We start from the raw sequence: 20,452 nt of genomic DNA, 5'->3' as shown, positions 1-20,452 counted from the left end.
GTAGAAGGAAGGACATTTCCTCCAGCTTGAATGGACCTGAATGGATTTGCAACTGTATAACTCCAAACACATGCAAAACTTGGTCATTCCCTGATCTCTACTGACAAGATCTAGCAATCTCTTATCTTCAAGGTTAATTGGGAAAAACCTGACTGGGTTTTTTTTTTGGGTTTTTTTTTTTTGCACTTCATTATTTTTTAAAATTTCAGTAGTAACAAACTGTTCAACATTACATGCAGGTAGTTTTCTGCTCCTTGGAAAAAAAAAAAAATATATATATCCTGCTGGGTTTTTTCCCTAGGCATTTTTCCCTAGGCAACTAGCAAAACTGCAAAGCACTATGCTTTGTTTGGTCTTACATCTGCTGGTCTCCAGGCAAACAGATTAACAAATGTACAGTACACAAACTGCAACTATTTTAAAAATTAATAGCAAGTCAATTGTTGCACATTTTTTTATGTTTCAAACTCTCACCACGTGTAAATTCTTATTTGATTATTTTACAGTAAATGCCTCCATGAAATTCAAAGGCATTTGTGTCACGCAGATTAAATTCCTGAAAAAGTGTAATTTTAAGTACCAAAAAACGGGGTGGGGGGAACAATATTTTAAAAGTTCTCTTCTGTACTGCCATTAAAGCTCAAGAACTCAGACAGTCACATGGAATTTTAATCAAGTGTTCTGAAAGTATTTTGCCTTTGGCCTGAAAACAAGAATGATGCATTTCAGCCCAAAGCATAATTTTAAAGGAAAATTCTAACAGAGTTCAAGTAGTTTAATTTAAAATTCAGCCATGTTACAGTGACACTAAAATAATATCGAGCACAGTTGGATCCCGCCTGAAACACCCCAAACATTTTTTGCTGATGACTATGGGAAATACAACAACAACATCAGAAGAGCTGCAGAGTGGGCAGCTTATGTCCCTTTGTCCTTAAGAGCAGAAAAGATAAGGGGGGGTTGCTCAAATTGGAGAGAGATTGTGTCATCTGTCAATATTCTGTGGTATACCAAAAGGGTTTTCCTCCTTGGGGCAAACATCCTGACCTCTTCCCTGCCACTGTACCGCCAAGAATCCCCTTGTGACCCTTTCCCTATCACTCCTGCAGGATTCTCAGCCTACTGGAAACACCCAAACTTGGACGTGTCTATTACCACTATTAGCCATGGCAGCGCAGCAACAAGCAGATCTTTTCACCAAGCACCCACAGGGAAGTTTCTGAGCACCCTGACACATCACTGGAGCTAAACATCAGCATGGCAACCTCTGACCCACAGCAAGACACTCACTGAACACAGCTGTCTACCAGCAGTTCCCCACCCCATCACATACATCTTTCTCACTGCCTGCCAAGGGTTGCCTCCTCCACATCACAGAAAACCTGCACTGTATTTTGCAGAATCATTTCTTCAGTTAGAAATATCCCCATTACAATACTATTAAATATGCACAAAACTAAGCTGTCCCCAGTGTGACCACTCCCAAGTAAAGTGTGCTCATCCAAGGACAGATTCTGTATTTGTTGCATGCCTTTAGCATTGATGGACTTGCTCTGGAGAACATTGGCAGACACACTGTAAACCAACTTCAAGGAAGATAAATTAGGATAGGTCTGGAAAGGACTTAATTCCTGTAACTTTTAGTTTAAAATTCATGTTTATCTAAAATTCGTTTTTATCATGTTTTATCTATAGACAATTTCAGTACCAAGCTCACATTTTTGCATTAGCAAAAAAATGTGTGGTTCCTAAAATTCTAATCAAGTCTTAGTGAGATTTATTGATAATATCTAAATAACCTGATTACAGTACAAAAAAAATCTGAGACACATAGCAGATTTACTTTCTATCTATGCAAACTTTTTTCTTTATGCTGTAAGAAATAAATTATCACATAAGAGTGAATTGAACTACTTTGGCAATTAAAAAAGAGGCACACAAAATGAACACATTAGTTAGCAACTACTGAAGGAATGAAGAACTGTCAGTAGATGTAATGTAAATCCACAGCAATTCTCCCCAAGTCAGTGAAGTAGATTTTGCCATCAAATTTTTTGTCTCTTCAGCATATTTTAAAGGGTGTTTTCTAGTAGAAGGCATTGAGCACACATTTCAGAGACTACAAGTTAAAGTAAATAAAAGGAATCCTAGAAATTTCAGCACCATATATTTCACAATCCTAATTTAAACCACAAGGTTTCCACAGATCTTGACAATTCAAAGAACACTCATGTTAAACTTCTGTTATCTAGCCCTTCTCAGCCAATAACATAGAAACAACCTAATCATCAGAGGATTGGCACACAGTTACAAGCCTTTTCTGCCTTCCCCTCCTAAAGCAGTGCAAGATATGCACAAAAGACACCACAGCAAAGGAAAATAAAATATATGAATGGTGTGGCATGCAGAATAACAAAACACACATTAGCTATTCATGCATTTGAATTAAAACCAGACAAGAAAAACCAGTGGACTCTCTTCCACAGTTTTATCAGTAGTGAAGCACTTCCAGGACCTGGATTTCTCACTTCTGTAAACAAACAGCCAGAAAAAGGGAATGTGGGATGCAGTTGACTGTTTTTTAAAGCACAAACCTTCTGCTGGTGCTAGACTCTCCCTGATCCACTCACTGTTTAGCTACCCATAGATGGATCAGGAGTCCCCCAAGCAGTCAGTGGAGCCTGGCTGGGCTCCATGCAGCCTGGCAGCAGCTGTGCCTGGGTATGGAGCATCACAGGTGCAGTCAGGCTCCCCAGGCTGCCATGCCCCCAGACACCCAGCCTGCCCATTAGATCCCTGCTCCAGTGCTCCCTGGCAAGGCTGCACCCAGCCACAATCAAATTGCACTGGATGTTCTCAGCTGCTACTGGGGTTTTTCCCTCTCCTACCCACACAAACATTTCTTTACACACATCTCTGGGTTTTGCGAAAAAACGCAAAATTCCAGTCATGCTTTCAAAAAACCAATCAATACTAATCTTAGTTACCATCAATGACAGCTACAATTTGTATTTATGCCCAATGACTGAATTCCAGCGTTTTTTTTACAGTCAGCAAGACCTACTCCACTGATTTGCAGAGTTAGGATTTGCCATTAAAAACTTCTTGCTTTGTCGGGTCCACGAGAAAAAAATAATGATCAAAGAATCAAATCAAGACTAGAGAGGTTGTTTTGAATACCTGTACAGGTTCTGCACTGTCCTCTCTGACTCTCAGCAAATAAAAGTTACAGAAATACATCAGTCTATTATCAAGGTCATTTTTGAGCAAGCAGAAACAAAAATGCAGGCAGAGTCAAGGAGAAAAAACAAGTTTCCACTTTGGGAAGACCATTTCTTAAACAGTTTTTTAAGTTTTATTCTTATGCAGGACTGAATATGGGGGCTGAGTCCCGCAGCACAATAAACGAGCTCACAGAAAGGAATTACATTACGCTAGCAAAACAACTTTCAAATCTGAATCTCTAATCTAAAAGAATTGGTTAGGGAATATCTCTGACAGAGCTGTTACTGTATCGAATGACAGCTTCAAAAAAAGAAAAAAAATCAGCAAAAGCCAAGAAGTTAAAGATGACAAAACAGAAGGAATTTATTGCTGAAGGCTGACATCTACTCCACCTACACAAAGCAGCAGTGGGATCTTCTCGGCCTTTGCCTGGTAGGAAAAGCCCAGAAATGACAAGGAAAAAACCAACCGTGTCAGCCCATCGACCCACATTAGCCGCTGCTTTACAAAGCCTGCCAAGTAGAACTTGTGGAAAGGGCAGTGGGTGAAAATGCCTACCATGAATCCAATCTCTGAGCTCACACGGAACAGTTGAGATTTCCCAGAGATACTTAAAATGCTTTGGTTTTACTTGAAAACCTGATTTTTAATTTTTTTTTTTAATCTCTAGGTTTTGCCCTACACTTCTCAGGAATTGTAACTGCTGTTTCACATCAGAAAGATAAGTTTAAATTAGGTGCATCTACAATATTTACTATCAGAATACTGAAAGTTAGTTTCTAGTCTTTCAATTTTATGCTTTTCTGTTTTCAGGAATTGTTATTTATATCTAATGTAATTACAAAAAAAGTCTTCCAGTTTTCCTGTAAAATTGTTATGTATATAGCTATTAATACCCAAAAAATGTGCATAAAATAAAATTCTTTTCAGAGGAAAAGCAGGTTTTTTTCTAGGCTCTAAAAAAGAGCACAGAATGCTTGAGAAATCATCGAAGTCCTCACATAGCAGAAGTAATTATTAAAGAATAAACAGATATACCTAGCCTTAATTTTGCTCTGACACACAAGCCAATGAGCCACTGGTCTCAAGTCTCAAAGACAGAGCTGTATCCATATCTGTGAGCTCAGAGGCACAGTACAGAGCCTCTGAGATACCACATAAGCACCTAAAAGCATAATTTAAAAAAAAAAGTTTGATGTGCTCTTAAGGTTTATGGCAACTAACAAATCACAATTCCTGCTAACCAATCTGGTCTTGCAAAACTTTTGCAACGTGATGTTCCTCTCTTTGGTCAGGAAGGGATGTCTGCAGACAGAAAAAAAAAAAAAAGTAGGGGAAGGCAGCAAAGCCCACCTGAAGATCTTTTGTGAGACTGATGCAAATACCAACAACTGATAAACTCTCACTGATAGCCCTAAATTTCAAGTGATGCATTTTCTAAGCCCTCAGGGAATGGAGAAAATATTTACGACAGACAAATATTTTTTTATCTTAATCTTCAGTCTAACTTAGAATGCTTTCATGGGATTTTTCTGTCACATACCTTTGTACTCCAAGAAAAAAGAAAATGGTCTATGGCTTGTTGGTGATTTCTTGCAAAATAAATCAAGGAAGAAAGCACAAAGCAGATTTTAAATTTAGAGCTTTAATCAACGCCAAGCACATTTTTCCCACAGAATGTCCATGTTGTTCCTTGCAGACTACCAGAAAAAATGGCATTTCTCAGTTCCTTCCTCTTCTTCCCCAGCCACAAGTCAGATCTCAATCAGCAAAATTTGTTTCTAGTTGAGATCAATTACTTTTTACACTACATATTCCTTTTAATAAGATCAAGCCTCATTTCTGTTTAGTAAGTTTCAAAATATATTTATGTTGCTTATCATGAACTTAGGGAACCTTGTAACTCTAAAAGAGTGGTATACACAAAATGAGCATTCCTGAGGGCACACAATGTGACCTCTGTTTGAGGTGACATCATCAACTGGTCATCTAAAATTGACCTTTCTAGAGTACTACACAGAATAAATTCCACTATATTAAGGCTTTGACAGTCAAATGGACTCAGAGGAAACAAAAGCCAGGAGCTCTGGAGTTACATCTGCTCTTCCAGAGTTTTTGCTGGATCCAGTAACTGTGCTCCCCCACACCACACACACAAAACGGAGATTTTGTGATGGAGATACCACTGCTGGTATCTGGCATGTGAGCCCCTGAGGGCCACAGCTCCACCCCAGTCACAGAGCCACAAACTGCCTGGCACACAAACCAGCCCCATCACACACACCGTGGCTCCCCAACACTCACTCCTTGCTAAACCACTTTGATCCCTCCCATCTTTGGCCCATCCTCCATTCATCCCAACATAAGTCCTGTGCAATCCCAAGATGTTCTTCCCCTTTATCCCAGGGTGAGACCCATACCCCTGTAGCCTGTCACCAGCCCAGTCCTGTTAAGCTCTGAAGAGCTGCTCCCATAACACATTGGTGGCTGTCAAAGGGGAGCCCTGGCAGGGGCTCATTTCTCTGGGTTCGTTATTGGTGTAATAATAACACCTTGATCTTGTGTTCCTTTGTGGGAGGACATGAGACTTCTCACACAATCTCAGAACTTAAATAAGAGTGTGGACAGATGATAAGTATCTTGGGCCCCTGCTACTTAGCCTACCTGAAGTCACAAGACACATACAGATTCACTGTAACTGAGATTCCCAAATCTGAGGAAAAAGCGGAAACTTAAGCCAAGTATACATTGTACCAAATTTTGCCAAAAATTAAGAAGTTTTTACCTTACCACAATGTAAAGTGATTCTGCCTCTGATTCCTGTCTTATTTTTAGCTCACTGGTCTCCTGTCTCATACTGCAAGCTGCAAACAATCTGCTTTTAAGTGTTCCACAAGGCTCAAGGAACTTAAAATTTCTTTTATTGTTCTCTTATCAAGAAAGAATATTCACATTGGTGAAAACATAGCAGAAATGTTAAAGGGAAATATTTAGAAGTAAAGGCAAACTTTGCAGGGGAAAGAAGCCTTCTCATTTTCTCTAACACTCAAATCTGTTGCAGATGTTGGGAAAAAACTGCTATGTAAGACTGATGGCAACAAGGTCTATTCAAGCCACTAGCATACATGAACCCAAGATGCAGTATGGTGAAGCACTTAAGATACTTTTTTCATCCCGCATAGAAAGCAATTGTGAAAACAACATCCAACTCATCTTGGAATGCTAGAAAAACTTCCTCCAAAACTTCCAGACAGTCTGTTTTAAAAGTGCCAGAGGAAACTATTTCACTGCACAAAACACCTTTGAATGCATGAGATTGTAACAAGGCAGTTGAGAGTGTAAGATCCACCCACCTAGGTTCACAGACTAACAGCCAAATCTGCAACACCCCAAACTTCTGCCAAATGCTGTAACTCCTACAATTACAGTACATTACTTCTTGAGGTGGAACCCACCACCCTGACTTAGTCACCAAAGAGCCCTTCTTCACTAAGTGGGATTCACAACCACACCATGAGTGGTGCCAGGCTTGAATAACCCAGTAAAAAACAACTGAAATCTAAAACAAACAAATCCCAGCAGACACTGGTACAATGAGAGTCTCTCCTGAAGTCAAACATGTTACTGCAGTTTGTGGCAAATAAATAAAAGAGAGGGAGGCCTGCACTTGTATTCTCCTTACATTTTGAGCACCCTAATGATCCAACTAAAGCATAAGCTTTTTTTTCCCTTCTGGAAGGAAGCTTGCCGTCTTGGCTGTACAGTAGCTCAGTTTCAAAGAGGTCTGGAGAAATTTCACACACTCCTCTTCCTCTGCATTACCTGTCACAGCAACTTGGTAATACAGAACTCTATTCAGAGATTGGAAATGTGGGTTCAAACCACCTCACACTAAGGAGATTAACATAAATCTCCCACTGCCTGGGAATGTGCTCTAACAATGTAATTGGTATCACTTATGTTTCAGGGAAAAAAAAGGTGGTTGCTGACCACAGTGTCACAACTTGCATATTAGTCATAGCCCAAGAATACTTACTAAACCAGTAAACCTTGAAGCAAAGGCAGGTCTTAAACCCAATGGGTGACAGGCATGTGAAATACCTATGTTCATCTCTGCTCAGGTGGAGAATCTTCCCGGGGTCATTCAGCTCCCAGAACATCAGCACTTATCCAAAACCCCAAGCAGGAACAACAGAGCAGGCTACTTCAGCACACCAGCTTGCACAAACAAACTGAGATGCAGCTGAGGAAATATTTAGTCTACAGCTATAGCCTTCCAAGTTAACACTACCACAGGTTTACAGTTGCAGGATTTTTTTTAATTACTGAAAAAAAATCACCTGACAATGGCAGAGCCAAATTTATGAAATGTTGGCAATAGTGTTCAAAATCATTAACTGATTTTCCTTTCTACTTTGAAGACATGTATCACTTAACTCCAGTATAACAAAGAATGAGTTCCAACAGAGCAAAGCTGCTACAACAACCCTCTGAAATGGCTTTTTTCTTCTGACGTTGTAAAATAATTCCTCTGTAAGTAGACACAGTTACACTTTTCATGAAGAGTTACTCCATTAGTGTGTCCAAGAAACTCATCAGAAAATGCAAAGCATAGTTTTCACTATGATAGGGACACTTTAACAGAACACCTGTAATTAAAATACCAACTAAATTTTATAGCTATGTAGATATTAATCTTTAGGCTGAAAGAACCAATCATTAACTTTCAAAGTTGTTCAGTGCAGTGACTTCAGTATTGTGTGTTTCTCTTTCTTACACTGGACTTCAGCACTTTTTGACAGAGCCTTGCAGCTGTGGTACCCCCCCCCCCCCCATTTTCTTCATTTGCTGACAAGACAAAAGCAAAACTGAACAGAAAAACAAGAAATGCTTTGACTTCTACCACATCACTCTACACAGCCATGTCAAGATACTTTTCCCCAAAGTTCTCTTGACAACTGCTCTGAGAAATCTTTCCATCCTCGCTTCAAAATGTATTTTTACCTCATCAGGATGCTTACAATTCTGAACTTAAGTTGTTTACTTTCTGTAAAAGCAACGTTGCTATTCTAATCTGCGTTGCATTCTTCACATTGTTTTAGGATCAGTTATCTTGAATTGTGGCTTTTGTAAGGCAGTTCACCACCAGGGGGGTTGAAATTCGCAGCTTCCCTGGATGATCTGTGCTCTCACGCTGAGAAAAAAAATTCTATCAACTTAATCTAATAGGAGGAATGTGCTCTCGACCTGATCTTTCAACTAGAAAAATACAATTATGAACTTAAATATTCCCAGGAGGGGTGGCTTAGAAGCAATGAAATATATTGGTAGCTTCAATCACTGACATAAAAAGCAAGTATTTTATCCACATGCCTCTAGCACCCGTGGGCTGCTGTATAAAAACTGCACATTACTGCAGTGAGATCACTGCAAATGTTAATGAAAAAACAGAAAAATATATTGGCTTTTGTCATCCACGTATGACAAGCTTCATGAAAATTCCTACCTTTTAAACTGCATGTTATCATGTATATTCAAGTAGGATTTAGTATTGAATTAAGGTTATTTGATGTAAGATGGTACCTTAAAACAAAACAAAAACAAAAAAATTAAAAAAATCCCTAAAAAGTAAAACTTCTATCACTTCATCTGGCATTTCGTTTGTTTCTACGACTGAATTTTCATAACCAAAGTAAAGTGTATGTCTTCAAGCTGAGATGCAACCTCTGAACTTTACTTGGGCTTGATTTTGTCCTCTTTACCTAGAGGATATTTTGTACACATAATTATATTAATAAACACTCTGTTTTTACTGCAGCCTGTAAACATCCAGATGCTAATCTCCCACACTATATCCATCTCAAACACCATACTTCACCATAAAGAAAACAAGTCATGCATCTGCACAACACATGCCTTCCAAGCATTTTCCGTTCAAGATTTTTTTTTTGTTTTCATTTAAATGGAGACGTAATGGGACTGAGGGTTGATGTGCAGGGAGTAGGGATCGGCAGGAATTCTGCTGTGGACCGCAGCAGGAGCTGACCCAAGCCAAAGGTGAGAGCATCTGGTGTCTACCAGCGCTCCCCACCAGGACCCAGCACACCGCAGAGTCAATTGCTGCTAACCCAGCATCAGGGTGAGCCGATGCGCTCAGCAGCTTGGGTCTCACCGGGACAAGGCGAGTTACAGCGCCTGAACAAAGAGGATGCGAGTGATGAAGTCACTGCCAGGGTTAGAGCTCGGCGCGGAGCGCTCCGGTGTCCCGGCCGCAACGCACCGGCCAGCCCACGTGCAAAAAAAAAAAAAAAAGAAAACTTTCGTAAATTATCTCCTTAACTTCTTTATGCTACCTCTGTCTCTTCCCCGGAAAGTGGTTTAGGACTCTTCTCGCTCCTTAGGACGGAGCTTAATCTGGTTTATATTAGCGACAGCGTGCGGCATCCCTCGGGGCTCCGGCTCCTCTGCCTTCCCCAGGGAGAGACCCCCGGACCGCGGCCCGTGCCCGGCCCTGACCCATCTCCCACCGGGCCAGAGGCTCGGCCGGGGGCTCCCGGTGCCCCCTCGCTGCCTCCCCCGGCTCTCTGCCGCTCCACGGCGTCTCCCACAAAGGGAGTGGGCGGCCCGGAGGCGGCCGGGCGGAGCGGCCCCCGCCGCCGAGGGAGGAGAAAGAACTCCAGGAAAGTGGGGGAGGGCGGCTGCGGAACGTGGAGATGGGGGAAGAGCACAGGGACCGAGGGGATGGGGGAGGCCGTCGGGAAGCGTGCGGTGGGACCCCAGCCCGCCTCCCACCGCGGGTGCCTTCGCATCCATCCCAGCACGGCCCCCGCACCGGCGGGGACGGGGACACTGCCGGGGCTCCCCCAGCCCCGCGGGGGCGAAAGGCTGCACCCCCTCGGGCACTGCCCTGCCTGGCACTGCGCTGCTCACCCCGCACCCCCGTTCTGCGCTCACCTCGGGGCTGGCCCTGCCCCGGCACCCCCAGCAGCCAAGTCGCCGCCAGCAGCACCAGCAGCAGCCGCCGCCCGCCGCTGCCCATGGCCGGTGCCGCCGCCGCAGGGACGCTGCCCGCCCTGCCGAGCCCGCCCGCCTTATATCTGCTCCCCGCCGCCCCCGGCCCGCCCCGCCCCGCACCTCCGGGGGCTCGCTCACACAGCCCTCCTCACACAGCCCCCCTCACACACACCCCTTCACACACCCCTCCTCACGCAGTCCCCCTCACACAGCCCCCCTCACGCAGCCCCCCTCACACACACGCTTTTCACACACAGCCCTTCACACAGCCCTCCTCACGCAGCCCCCCTCACACACACACCCCCTCACACACCCCCCCTCACGCAGCCCCCCTCACACACACGCTTTTCACACACTCTCTCCCTCTTCACACGCTCACGGACCCCTCAAAGCCGCCCCAAGCACTTGCGGTCCCGAGCGCATCTCGCGGGTGATGCGCGGAGCGCGCCGAGCCCAGCGAGCCCCGTGCCTAAACACTTCTGGAAAGCCGTAGTTACTGAGCTGAGGATTTTTGCAAGGAAGAGGAGGAAGGGAAAGGTGAGTGTGCGAAATAAGGTAAAAGCGTGGGAAGGGAGAAAGCGCCGCTGAGCTAATTCAACATACAACTTTTCCGTACGGCTGATGTTCTCACGTGTTAAAAAAAAAAAATAAATAAATAAAAATCTGTAAAGGCTTTCCTTATAAATTTGTCATCCCCGCCTTTGAAACTTCATTCCCGTGCTGATAGTTCTCCAGCCCCTGTTCCACATAACCACAACAAATCAGCCATGTTAGTAAATTAAACGAGTTTTCTCCTTAGCAGCTAAACTATGAGTTTGGTTACTCTTTGTCCCATAGGAAATCTTTGCAGATTTTAGATAATCAGGTACCTTATGAAACTAGCACAAAACATAGTAAAAATGTTGCAGAGATTTCTCAGGATAGACACATTTATTCAGCACTTCAGGAAAGTTCATATCCATTAGAGTTTACTGCTTTTAAGGTTTGTCAGGTCACAGAGCTCATATCTACAATACTCCTTAAAGAGTATATCGAGGAAGATGCAGCAGGGAACACTTTCCTGGGAAAAGAGCTCTATGCCAAAAATTGGTTAAGGTAGAGGAATTTGAGTCAACAGATACCATCTCTCAAATGCAAATTCCCTCTTTTTTAAGAAAAGGAGTAAGCGTGTTTAAAAAATGCTGGTTTTTTTTAAGGAAAACCTTGTGCTCCTCTCTGTGGTATTGCATTAAAAACCATATTTCAAAATACAAAAATATGGCTGAGTTGCATGAGCAAGTTAGGCTGCAATTCTTCAAATCGTGGGCAACTCTTTGCAGTTTGGACTTCAGCTTGGTTGGCTAGAGATTTTTTGACTGATCAAGGAAGTCAGGGAAGTCAGGAAACTCAGGGTTTCCTAACAATAATAATAATGAGTTACATATTTTACATAAAAGCAATTTCTTATCATGTAACTCAGAGCTATGAGTTATACTTGAGAAAGTATAGCAATGTTTATATTCAAAACATAGACAAAGAGACGTATCTATGGGTCAAGGAGATATAAAATGAAAAATTTCTGCCACAAAACCTTATCAAAGGCCTTCAAGCCGGCAAATAAATAACACTCCACATCTGTCCCTTCCAACAGATCCATTCTTTGCTCACACCAGGAACTTCTTAAATTTCAGGACAGGCAAGGAGGAGCAAAGCAAAACATCTGTGGAGAGAAAAGTCAACAAATTTCAAGAGCCAAAGTGTCGTTTGTTCTAAAATCATAGAGGTCAGGTTAAGGAATCCTCTGTGCAGGATCATAAGCACCAGTTGGGAGCCAAGTACAAAGGAAAGGGAAAGAGGGAGCATCTGCACAACATAAAATCTCCCAGTTTACAACTTTATGATCAGTTTAACCATTTCTTCAAGTAACAGCAAGCTGAAGAGTACTATCTTGGAACCATGCAATGCTAAATGCCCGTTTATTATTACATGTATTTATCCTCATCAGAATATTACACAAAAGCTAGGAAACGTAAATTGAGATCCCTCTCTGGCCTTTATCATCTGACTTGATTATTATAGTTTAACTAAACATCTGTATACAACTACAAAAATCGCCACTGAATTACTTTGCAGGAGGATATCACCATTGTTCAGTGCCCATTATAACAATTTCCTAAGAAAACGGATTCTTCTCAAATTTCAGTTCAGTATGTACATTCTTGGAGAAGAGGATTACTGTGTTCTCTATTGTTCCTTTCCCCCAGTTCATTGCTGGTATTACTAAGTTCCGGGCAATCAGAATGGTCCTCGTTTAAGGCACCATTAATATAATTTTTTCCAAACATAGGTTTCTAATGAGCTTTGAATTATTATGAAGATAGATGAGAATCTCAGCTTCTTAAGCAAGTGTAACTTCACATTTACCCCGAGTGAGTGCATCAGGTACTGCAAGGAGAAGATTAGAAATTTCTTAGTCTTTGACAAACCAACCCAATGAGAAAATGGAATGCTGTGGTACAGGTAAGACCACGAATGAGTGAAGAAATGTGTGCAAGAATGGAAGTGTTTTAGGACATTTTTGTGCATGTTTATACATTCCCCAAAAACAATCTGCACAAACTGAAACTCTGAATGTTACTATATCATATATGCAGCTAGCAGAGCTACACATTCAAATAGTACAGGAGACATCTATGTTTAAATAAATTAAATGGCTACTGCTCCAACTTCACTTGAAAGAAAGACAGAGATTGCACAAACTTTAGGAACGATAATACCCAAATGCCTCACACTTCCTGGTCTTGCTAATTAAAATGTACAACAAAATAAAACAAGCAAACAGATTTGAAAGGTAAAACAAAAATCTGCAAATAACTAGAAAAATACGCATAAATCTGGTGATAGGGAATTTCTTAAAATTTTGCTTTTCCTCTCACCTATTTTTCATTAGTTACATTTGTCTTAAGGACTGAGTGTTTCAGTTGCAAAGAAATAGAAAATCCTAATAGGATGATGTAGCACAAAGTGGATATGTTAATCCAACCATCCTGAGATAACACTATGGACAAAAAATTGCCATTGGCAAAAGCAGAGTTTTGGGAGAGTTCAAAATAGAGAAAACCCAAATGCAGAGTCTGAATAGAACCACTCTGGCATCCTGCACCTAAGTAAACTCCAAGAGAACACCAACTATGTTTTTTCAGCTTTTGTCTGTGTTGCTGTGCTAAAGGCAGAGCTATTGTGTTAATGGCAGGTTCCCTTCAGGCCCCTCAGGAGCATGAGGTCACCTCCTGACCCCAGAGGGCAGCGGGGGCACTCATAGCTGTCAGCACTGCTGGGCTTTTCCTCATCCATAGCATTTAATAACTTGCATATCCCACCATCCCACCTTACCATCCATCCCACTCCCAATGCATTTAGGGACATTGCTACACTGTGAACACGGCTGATGCAACAGCTGCTGGAATTGGAGTAGGGAATTTGGAATCGTTTCCTGAAGGAGGTATCCTGTTATAACCAGTTGATAAACACACATGGAGCTGCATCAAATGGCTAAATAAGATTTTTATCTGTAGCTGTACCGTACAACAAAGGGTTTCTAATTTTTGTTGGGCTTTTTGCACGCACTTGTAATCCATTCTGCCTTTCTGCCTCATTATCTCATAAGCACCTCTCGAGTGTTCTGGAAAAGCATTTTGGAAATGATTATCGCTTGTAATCAGAGGTAAAAACAATACAATAAACTGCCTGTCTGCTACTAATGTAAACATTCAGTCACTACTAAAAGCTGGTTCAGAAAACTCCTCAGCTGTTCCCCAGAACCCTTCAAGTATTTTTCTCCCTCCCTCAGAGAAGGATGTCCAGAGGTTAATAAATCTGAGCTGTGACAGAATAAAGAGAGGAGTAAATTCAAAGCAAAAAGCTCATCACAGCACATGCTGCCCACAACTTCCTCTCAATAGAGACACTACCTCAGGAACTTGACAAGCTGGAAGTACAACCCAGTAAAGAGGTGTAGGCCAGGACATCACCCAAGTTCCTACTGGCATTCCTCAGCTGGTAGACTGATACTCTGCTTCAGCAGCAAAAGTTTTTGCCCTTTCTATTCCTGAAAATGATTTCAAGCTGTAATTTGAAATCCATGCTACTTGGCTCTGAGATGACAAAGGCTTCCATGAGGATTCAAGAAAAACTTCTGTTTCAGAGGAATCTGGGAAACAGCTGCTCCAGGAGCCTGGACAAAGCTGTCACAGGCCAGTGGAAAAGATATAAGCAAACTGAGTGCCTGCTGCCTAGCCAGAAAAGACACCATGTCAGTTCCCCCCAACAGCAGGGTCCCATAAGGGCTTGATTCCTTCGTGGTACAAGCTGCACGGACCTCAGGAGTTGCCTGGACTGAAGCGCCCACCAGAGAGCAGGGCTGGCTTTGGAGAATAGCAGGAGCTCCAGGACAGTGTGGATGCTACAAAGGGGGAGAACAAAACAGGGGATTCTGTAAATTCATACTTCTCTCAGAACCATAACTGCCATAACACAGAAGGTTTTTAAAGCTTGGGCTATCATCCATGCCTGGTACATGGCCCCATGTTCAGGCACTTCCATGTCCCTCACACTGACAGCACCTTGGATTAGTGATATCCTTCTGTGCAGCTTTCCAGGGGCTGTGAGCAGGCAGTCACACCCTCCTATTACCAGCCATAATTTATCCCAGGAACTAAAGGCAGAGGATCCAACCACCTCCTGTCTGTCTTCTCAGAAAAAGGTACCATGGTGTACAGCAAATAGGTCCAAAGCCCTGCCAAGAAGGAGATGTGGGCAGGAGCTGGGAGAGCACAGAAGTATCACCACTGCCTGGTTGTACAGGGTCCTTCCCCAATATAAATAAAAAATGCATAATAGCTAACAGCATAATAAAAGTGCTTTAATAATAAGATACTAACAAGAAGAGGAATATTGACTGTAATTCCTAGACCTCTTCATCCTGGGAACCCTGCTTCGACGGAGCTTTGGATAGACCCAATGAAAGCAGTGCAGTTGTCTCAGACTCTGTTTTGAAATTAAATACAGCACTGTTATATTGTGGTAAGTATATCACATGTCTGTATTGTGCCTAGGCATCTGACTACAGAGACACTGCTTGTAACTCTGCCCTCTTCATGGCTACCAAAGCAGGAGATGCAGGCAGCAAGAGATACTGGGTAGCCCAAAGCTGTGCCTGCAAAGGGTGGCATGGTTTGGAAACAGGTTAACAGAGCTGCACTGATTCCACATTGCAAAATAAGTGGTGATGGTTTTCTGTTGATTGGTTTCTGCTGTTTTCCTGCTAGAATAGACTCATTGGCATCAATGATGTTGAAAGCAAGACTCAGAATATTTTCTTTGATACAGGTCACATGGTGGAAATTGTGGTAATTATTCAGCAGGACTGACTGGATGGTGTACTGAATTATGGCAAATACAATCCTCCACAAAAGATCACATTGAATTCACATTGATTTTTCTTTCATTGAAAAAATGGAGCCCAGAGGCGATAGTGAAACACTGCCACTACAGGTAATCAGCAACAACCCTTCCATAATGCTCTTCCCACTCTGGGCATGAGGTTTTCCTTATGTTTTGATTAAACTTTACAACAACCTGAAGGCTTCAGTAGCCAATACAGGCTAAGGGATAACCATGGTAAAGTTCACAAGAGACATCTATAAGATGAAGAACAAATGTTAACAGCATGAAAAATATTACTGTTCATCTCCAAATTTATGTTGTGGGAAAGACCTGTGGAACTTGAAGGATCCAAATCCATCACCTCCACAGTTGCATTAGGAAGCAGTGAGCATATTACTTGGTCCTCACAGAAACGTGCAAGCTAAATGGCATTTAATTTATGCTCTTAACATCTCAGATAGTTCTGAGTGAATAGAAAATTTGTAATTTAGCTCATACTTTTAAACCACAATTAATTTGTGAGAACAGTTGGAGTTTGTGGATAATTGTTGCTTCTTTATTATTTTGCAAAAATTATTAAATAGCAGTCAATCTTTTCTTCAGTGAATTTGTATTTCTTTTCAAGTGTAGTCGGGTGTGCAGTTGGGAAAAGATTTGCAGGACACCAGTGTTGTTCTGGTGGTTGATCTTTTACCAGCAAGTCATGAGTTTTTCCTGCTCAGAGAATACACCTGCCTGTGCAAAAAAATCTGTGTGAAAAGATCTTGGTGTGAGATTAGTAAGGATTCATTACTTTTTTTGTAGATTATAAAGAGATAATGCAAGAAATAAAACTTCAAGAAGGCATAAGATGAAAGCCAAGAGCTTAAAGGTGACCTTAGTCTAACTTGTGGAACAATGAACCTCTCCAGTTGTCTTCTGCAGCTTTTAAAATTAAGTTATTTATTTATTTATTAAACATGATTTTGATGTCAGCTTTAAGCTTCTGTTAGAGAAATTTGGCATAGAACCCAATTCAAGAGGCAATTTAACTTTATTTATGTGGGAGGAAATGTGGGCACAATGTGAGCTATTTTTTAACCTTAACTGCCATTCCTGCTATTGCAAGGAAGTGCCTTACACCTATCTGGAAAGGCATTATTAGCAAACTGAATAATTTATCATTTCCAATTTACAAGAAATTAGCCCTGCCTAAGACTAAAACCAGAAACCATTTATAAAATAATAGTTCAAAAACTTATGTCAGATTCCTATTTTGAGGAACAGTAGGAGTGTCTTAATGTACAATTCAGAGAGCATTATTTTAAAACCAGAACCAACTTTTCCTGTCTATAAAAGTAGGTGACTGTGCTTTGCTGCTAACTTATGGGCACTCTTACATGAGTTTCAACTGAATTTTCACAGGTGGATAAAAGCAGGAAATTATGATAAGGAAATTTCTGTGCTTCACCTTCTTAATGCTATTTAGAGACATCCTCTACTATTCAAACATTACCATTAATATATAGAATGCAAACAGAGTTAACGTTTGCATTCTGTCTTTAAAATGAACTCTGTATTATTTGAAGAGTATGATTTTTAAATTAAGTACTCTTCCATTTAACTAATTACAGGTAGTTATGGGATCAGTCTTTAGATTGTGTTGAAAGAGTAGCCTGACTTGGATAATAAGGGAAATCAGATGCCTTATTATTCCTAAAGAAATAAATATGGCAAAAGGACAAAGTTTATGGGGCAATCTTAGGTTAATTCCTGTCAACTGAAATTTCACTGAGTAGAACTTATTTTCGGATTCCCTTTCTACTTACAGAGCTATCCACAGTGCAAAGTCTGTGTAAATGCTGTCAAGGCTGGCAGTAGTGTTGCTGTCTCTTTTGTGCTGGATAAACAAAGGCTCATCAGTGAAGAAGCAGTCTAACGGTTTTTAATATCTATGAGGTATCAGCTCCACTTTAAAAATAATTATAATTAAAAATTTATGAGGTATTGGAAATGTTTAGAGTCTGAATTGCACAGCAAAAAGAGAGAAATGTTGTACACATGATGGATGGATCGTCAGGCTGTATTTACTAAGGTGACTGTTTCTGTGTAAATTCCAGCACTAATTAGAGGTTTGTTTTGGAGAACAAGACACAAAGCCAATCAGTTTGATGAGCTGAGAGATTAGAAGCTGAGCTCACTAGCTGTCTTTGACTTCAATCAAGAAACGCTTGTGTTTAAACAAATGAAAACATTATCAAACTTCAGTCAATGATGATTTTCAGTGAGACTGCAGTGCAGTGGATTTACTACTCCTGGATTCCTCCTTGCACATATCTGGTGGTCTGTAAGGAGCAGACAAAGGTACTGTCCTGTGAGAGGTAATTAAAATTCTTCCTCATCTGCAAAACTTTCTTCTTTTTCCCATTTCCCTTCCACTGATCTGCAGCCCAAGGTGACCCCACTGCAGGTACTCCCAGGAATGCACAGATCTCTGTATGAGGCTCCATCAGCCTGAAGATAATGTTTGTCTATCTCATCTTGAGCTGTCCACAAAGCCATAGTTTTCTCTCTTTTTCTTTTCAGCTTTCCTCATGTGTAAAAGCAAGAAACAAAAAACCCTGACTGGTATCTCATGCACAATGAAACCAAGCAAATTTTCTTTTCCTTTTTTTTCCTTTTTTTTTTTTTTCCTTAGAGTCTTTTGCTAAAGCTATAAAGTAACATGAAAAAAACACTATTACTGCTGTAGGATTTTTAATGAAATATCAAAAACTACAGCAGACTGGAAGTTGTTCTGACAAATAGCGACTGAATACAAGCCAACTATAAAATAAACATAGGTTATATAGGTCAGCAAATGGAGTTTATACCATGATTTTGGGGGAATACTTATATTATGACATTCCCAAAGTACTCTATGATCTCTGTAAACTGATGACACAAACATGTAAGATTGAATTAATTGGCATTGCAACAAAGCCACAGATGCAAGGCCCTACAGGAAAAAAACCCAAACTTTAAATCCCAGACCAGCTGACTAACATATCAGCTAAGAACTTCCCAATGAGGTTGAATTGTTTTTCTTTTTTTCCATAAAATCATAGAATCCTACTCTGTAATTGTTAAGTTTGGAAAAGACCTTTAAGATCATCAACCTAGCCCACCACGTTCACCACTGAACCATGTCTCAAATGCCATATCCACATATTTTTTGAAAACTTGGAGGGATGGTGACTCCACCACTTCTCTGGGCAGTTTGTTCCACTTCTTTACAACCCTTTCCACGAAAAAAATAATTCTTCATAATTGAACCTCCCTTGGCACAACTTGAGCCCATTTCCTCTTGTCCTATCACTTGTTACCTGTGAAATGAGACTGACCTCCACCTCACTAGAGCCTCCTTTCAGGTAGGTGTAGAGAATGATAAGGCTTCCCCCAAGCCCCCTTTTCTTGTAGGCTGAAGAACCCCAGCTCCCTCAGCTGTTCCTTGCAGCACTTGTACTCCATGCCCTTTACAGTCTCTGCTGCCTTTCCTTCTCTGAACTTGCTCCAGAGCCTCGATGTCTGTCTTGAGGTGGGGGGATCCAGAAGTAACCACAACTATCTTCTTCTTCATGGGATAATAATTTGCCCTATTAATTCATAAATAAATAAATAAATATGGGCCAAAGGAAGAAGTTTATGGGGTAATCTTATTTAAAGTATTGAAGTTTTTGCGCTGGTTCAATTTTCGGACACTCACAAGTTATTTGTGATGAGGCTGTGTTTAGTGGATTGTGTTCTTAGAGGATATTAAATTGGGCTCCTAAATTCTAGTACTAATACAAAAATGCATATACAGTAGTTTCACGAATACAAGCCGCACGGATTATAAGCCGCACCCCCGGTGCCTCGACAATGTTGCTGTCTTTGTCAATAGATAAGCCGCACCCCGAATATTAGCCGCACTTTCGTTCGTCGCGAGAATCCGTGCGCAGCTTTCACAAATTGGCCAATTAGTAACAGGATCGCGGCATAGCGGGCTTTACTGGCTCGGGGCGGGGCCAGGCAGGCTCGGCCCGCTCATGGTTGCCAACGGGGCCGGGTGGCCCAGCTCAGCGCCACGGCTCGGCGGGGCTGGCCGGGTGGTGCTGCTGCCGCCGCCGCCGGGCTCGCTGGCCCCCCTCTCCCGTCAGCACCGCCCCGCTGCCGCGTTCGCTCGCCCGGCTGGCAGGGCTGCCGCCGCCGCCGCGCCGCGTTCGCCCCGCGCCGCGTTCGCCCCGCGCCGCGTTCGCTCGCCCCGCGCCGCGTTCGCTCGCGCCGCGCCTCGCTCGCCCCGCGCCGCGCCTCGCTCGCCCCGCGCCGCGTTCGCCCCGCGCCGCTTTCGCTCGCCCCGCCGGCAGGGCTGCCGCCGCCGCCGCCGGGCTCGCCGGCCGCCCCCTCCCGTCTGCACCGCTGCCGCGTTTCCTCGCCCTGGCCGGCACTGCAGGCCCCCGCACCGCCAGGCTCCCCCACGCTGCTGGCCCCGATTCTGCTGGGCTTCCCCCGCTGCCAGGCAGCACCCCCCGCCGGCCTTCCTGCTTCTGCCATGCTCCCCTGCACTGCTAGCCCCAGTTCTCCCGGGCTCCCCCGCCCTGCTGGCCCGGGCTCTGCCGCCCTCCCTGCCCCGCCCTGCTGGCTCAGGCTCTGCCGCCCGCCCCCCACACTGCTGGCCCCGCCTCTGCCAGGCTTTCCCACCTCTGCCGGGGCCGGCCGGGCTCCAGCTTGGCTTGGGGCTGCCGCGGGCTCTCACTTCCGTGTTGGCAGCTTTTAGAATTTTGTTAATGTA

General features: G+C 42.8%; 1 protein-coding gene across 1 annotated transcript in view; it reads right to left on the bottom strand.

The window, feature by feature from the left end:
• LAMA1 (laminin subunit alpha 1) overlaps positions 1 to 10,699 on the bottom strand; it is a 103,692-nt gene extending 92,993 nt beyond the window's left edge. Inside the window, exon 1 of the mRNA XM_033077008.1 lies at positions 10,623 to 10,699. Coding sequence (XP_032932899.1) covers positions 10,623 to 10,662 — 40 coding nt within the window. The 5' untranslated portion in view covers positions 10,663 to 10,699. The remainder of the gene's footprint in view (positions 1 to 10,622) is intronic.
• Positions 10,700 to 20,452: the final 9,753 nt, after the last annotated feature.

This window comes from Catharus ustulatus, chromosome 1 (assembly GCF_009819885.2).
Source record: "Catharus ustulatus isolate bCatUst1 chromosome 1, bCatUst1.pri.v2, whole genome shotgun sequence".
Lineage (NCBI taxonomy): Eukaryota > Metazoa > Chordata > Aves > Passeriformes > Turdidae > Catharus > Catharus ustulatus.
This window is presented reverse-complemented; position numbering and strand designations above follow the sequence as displayed.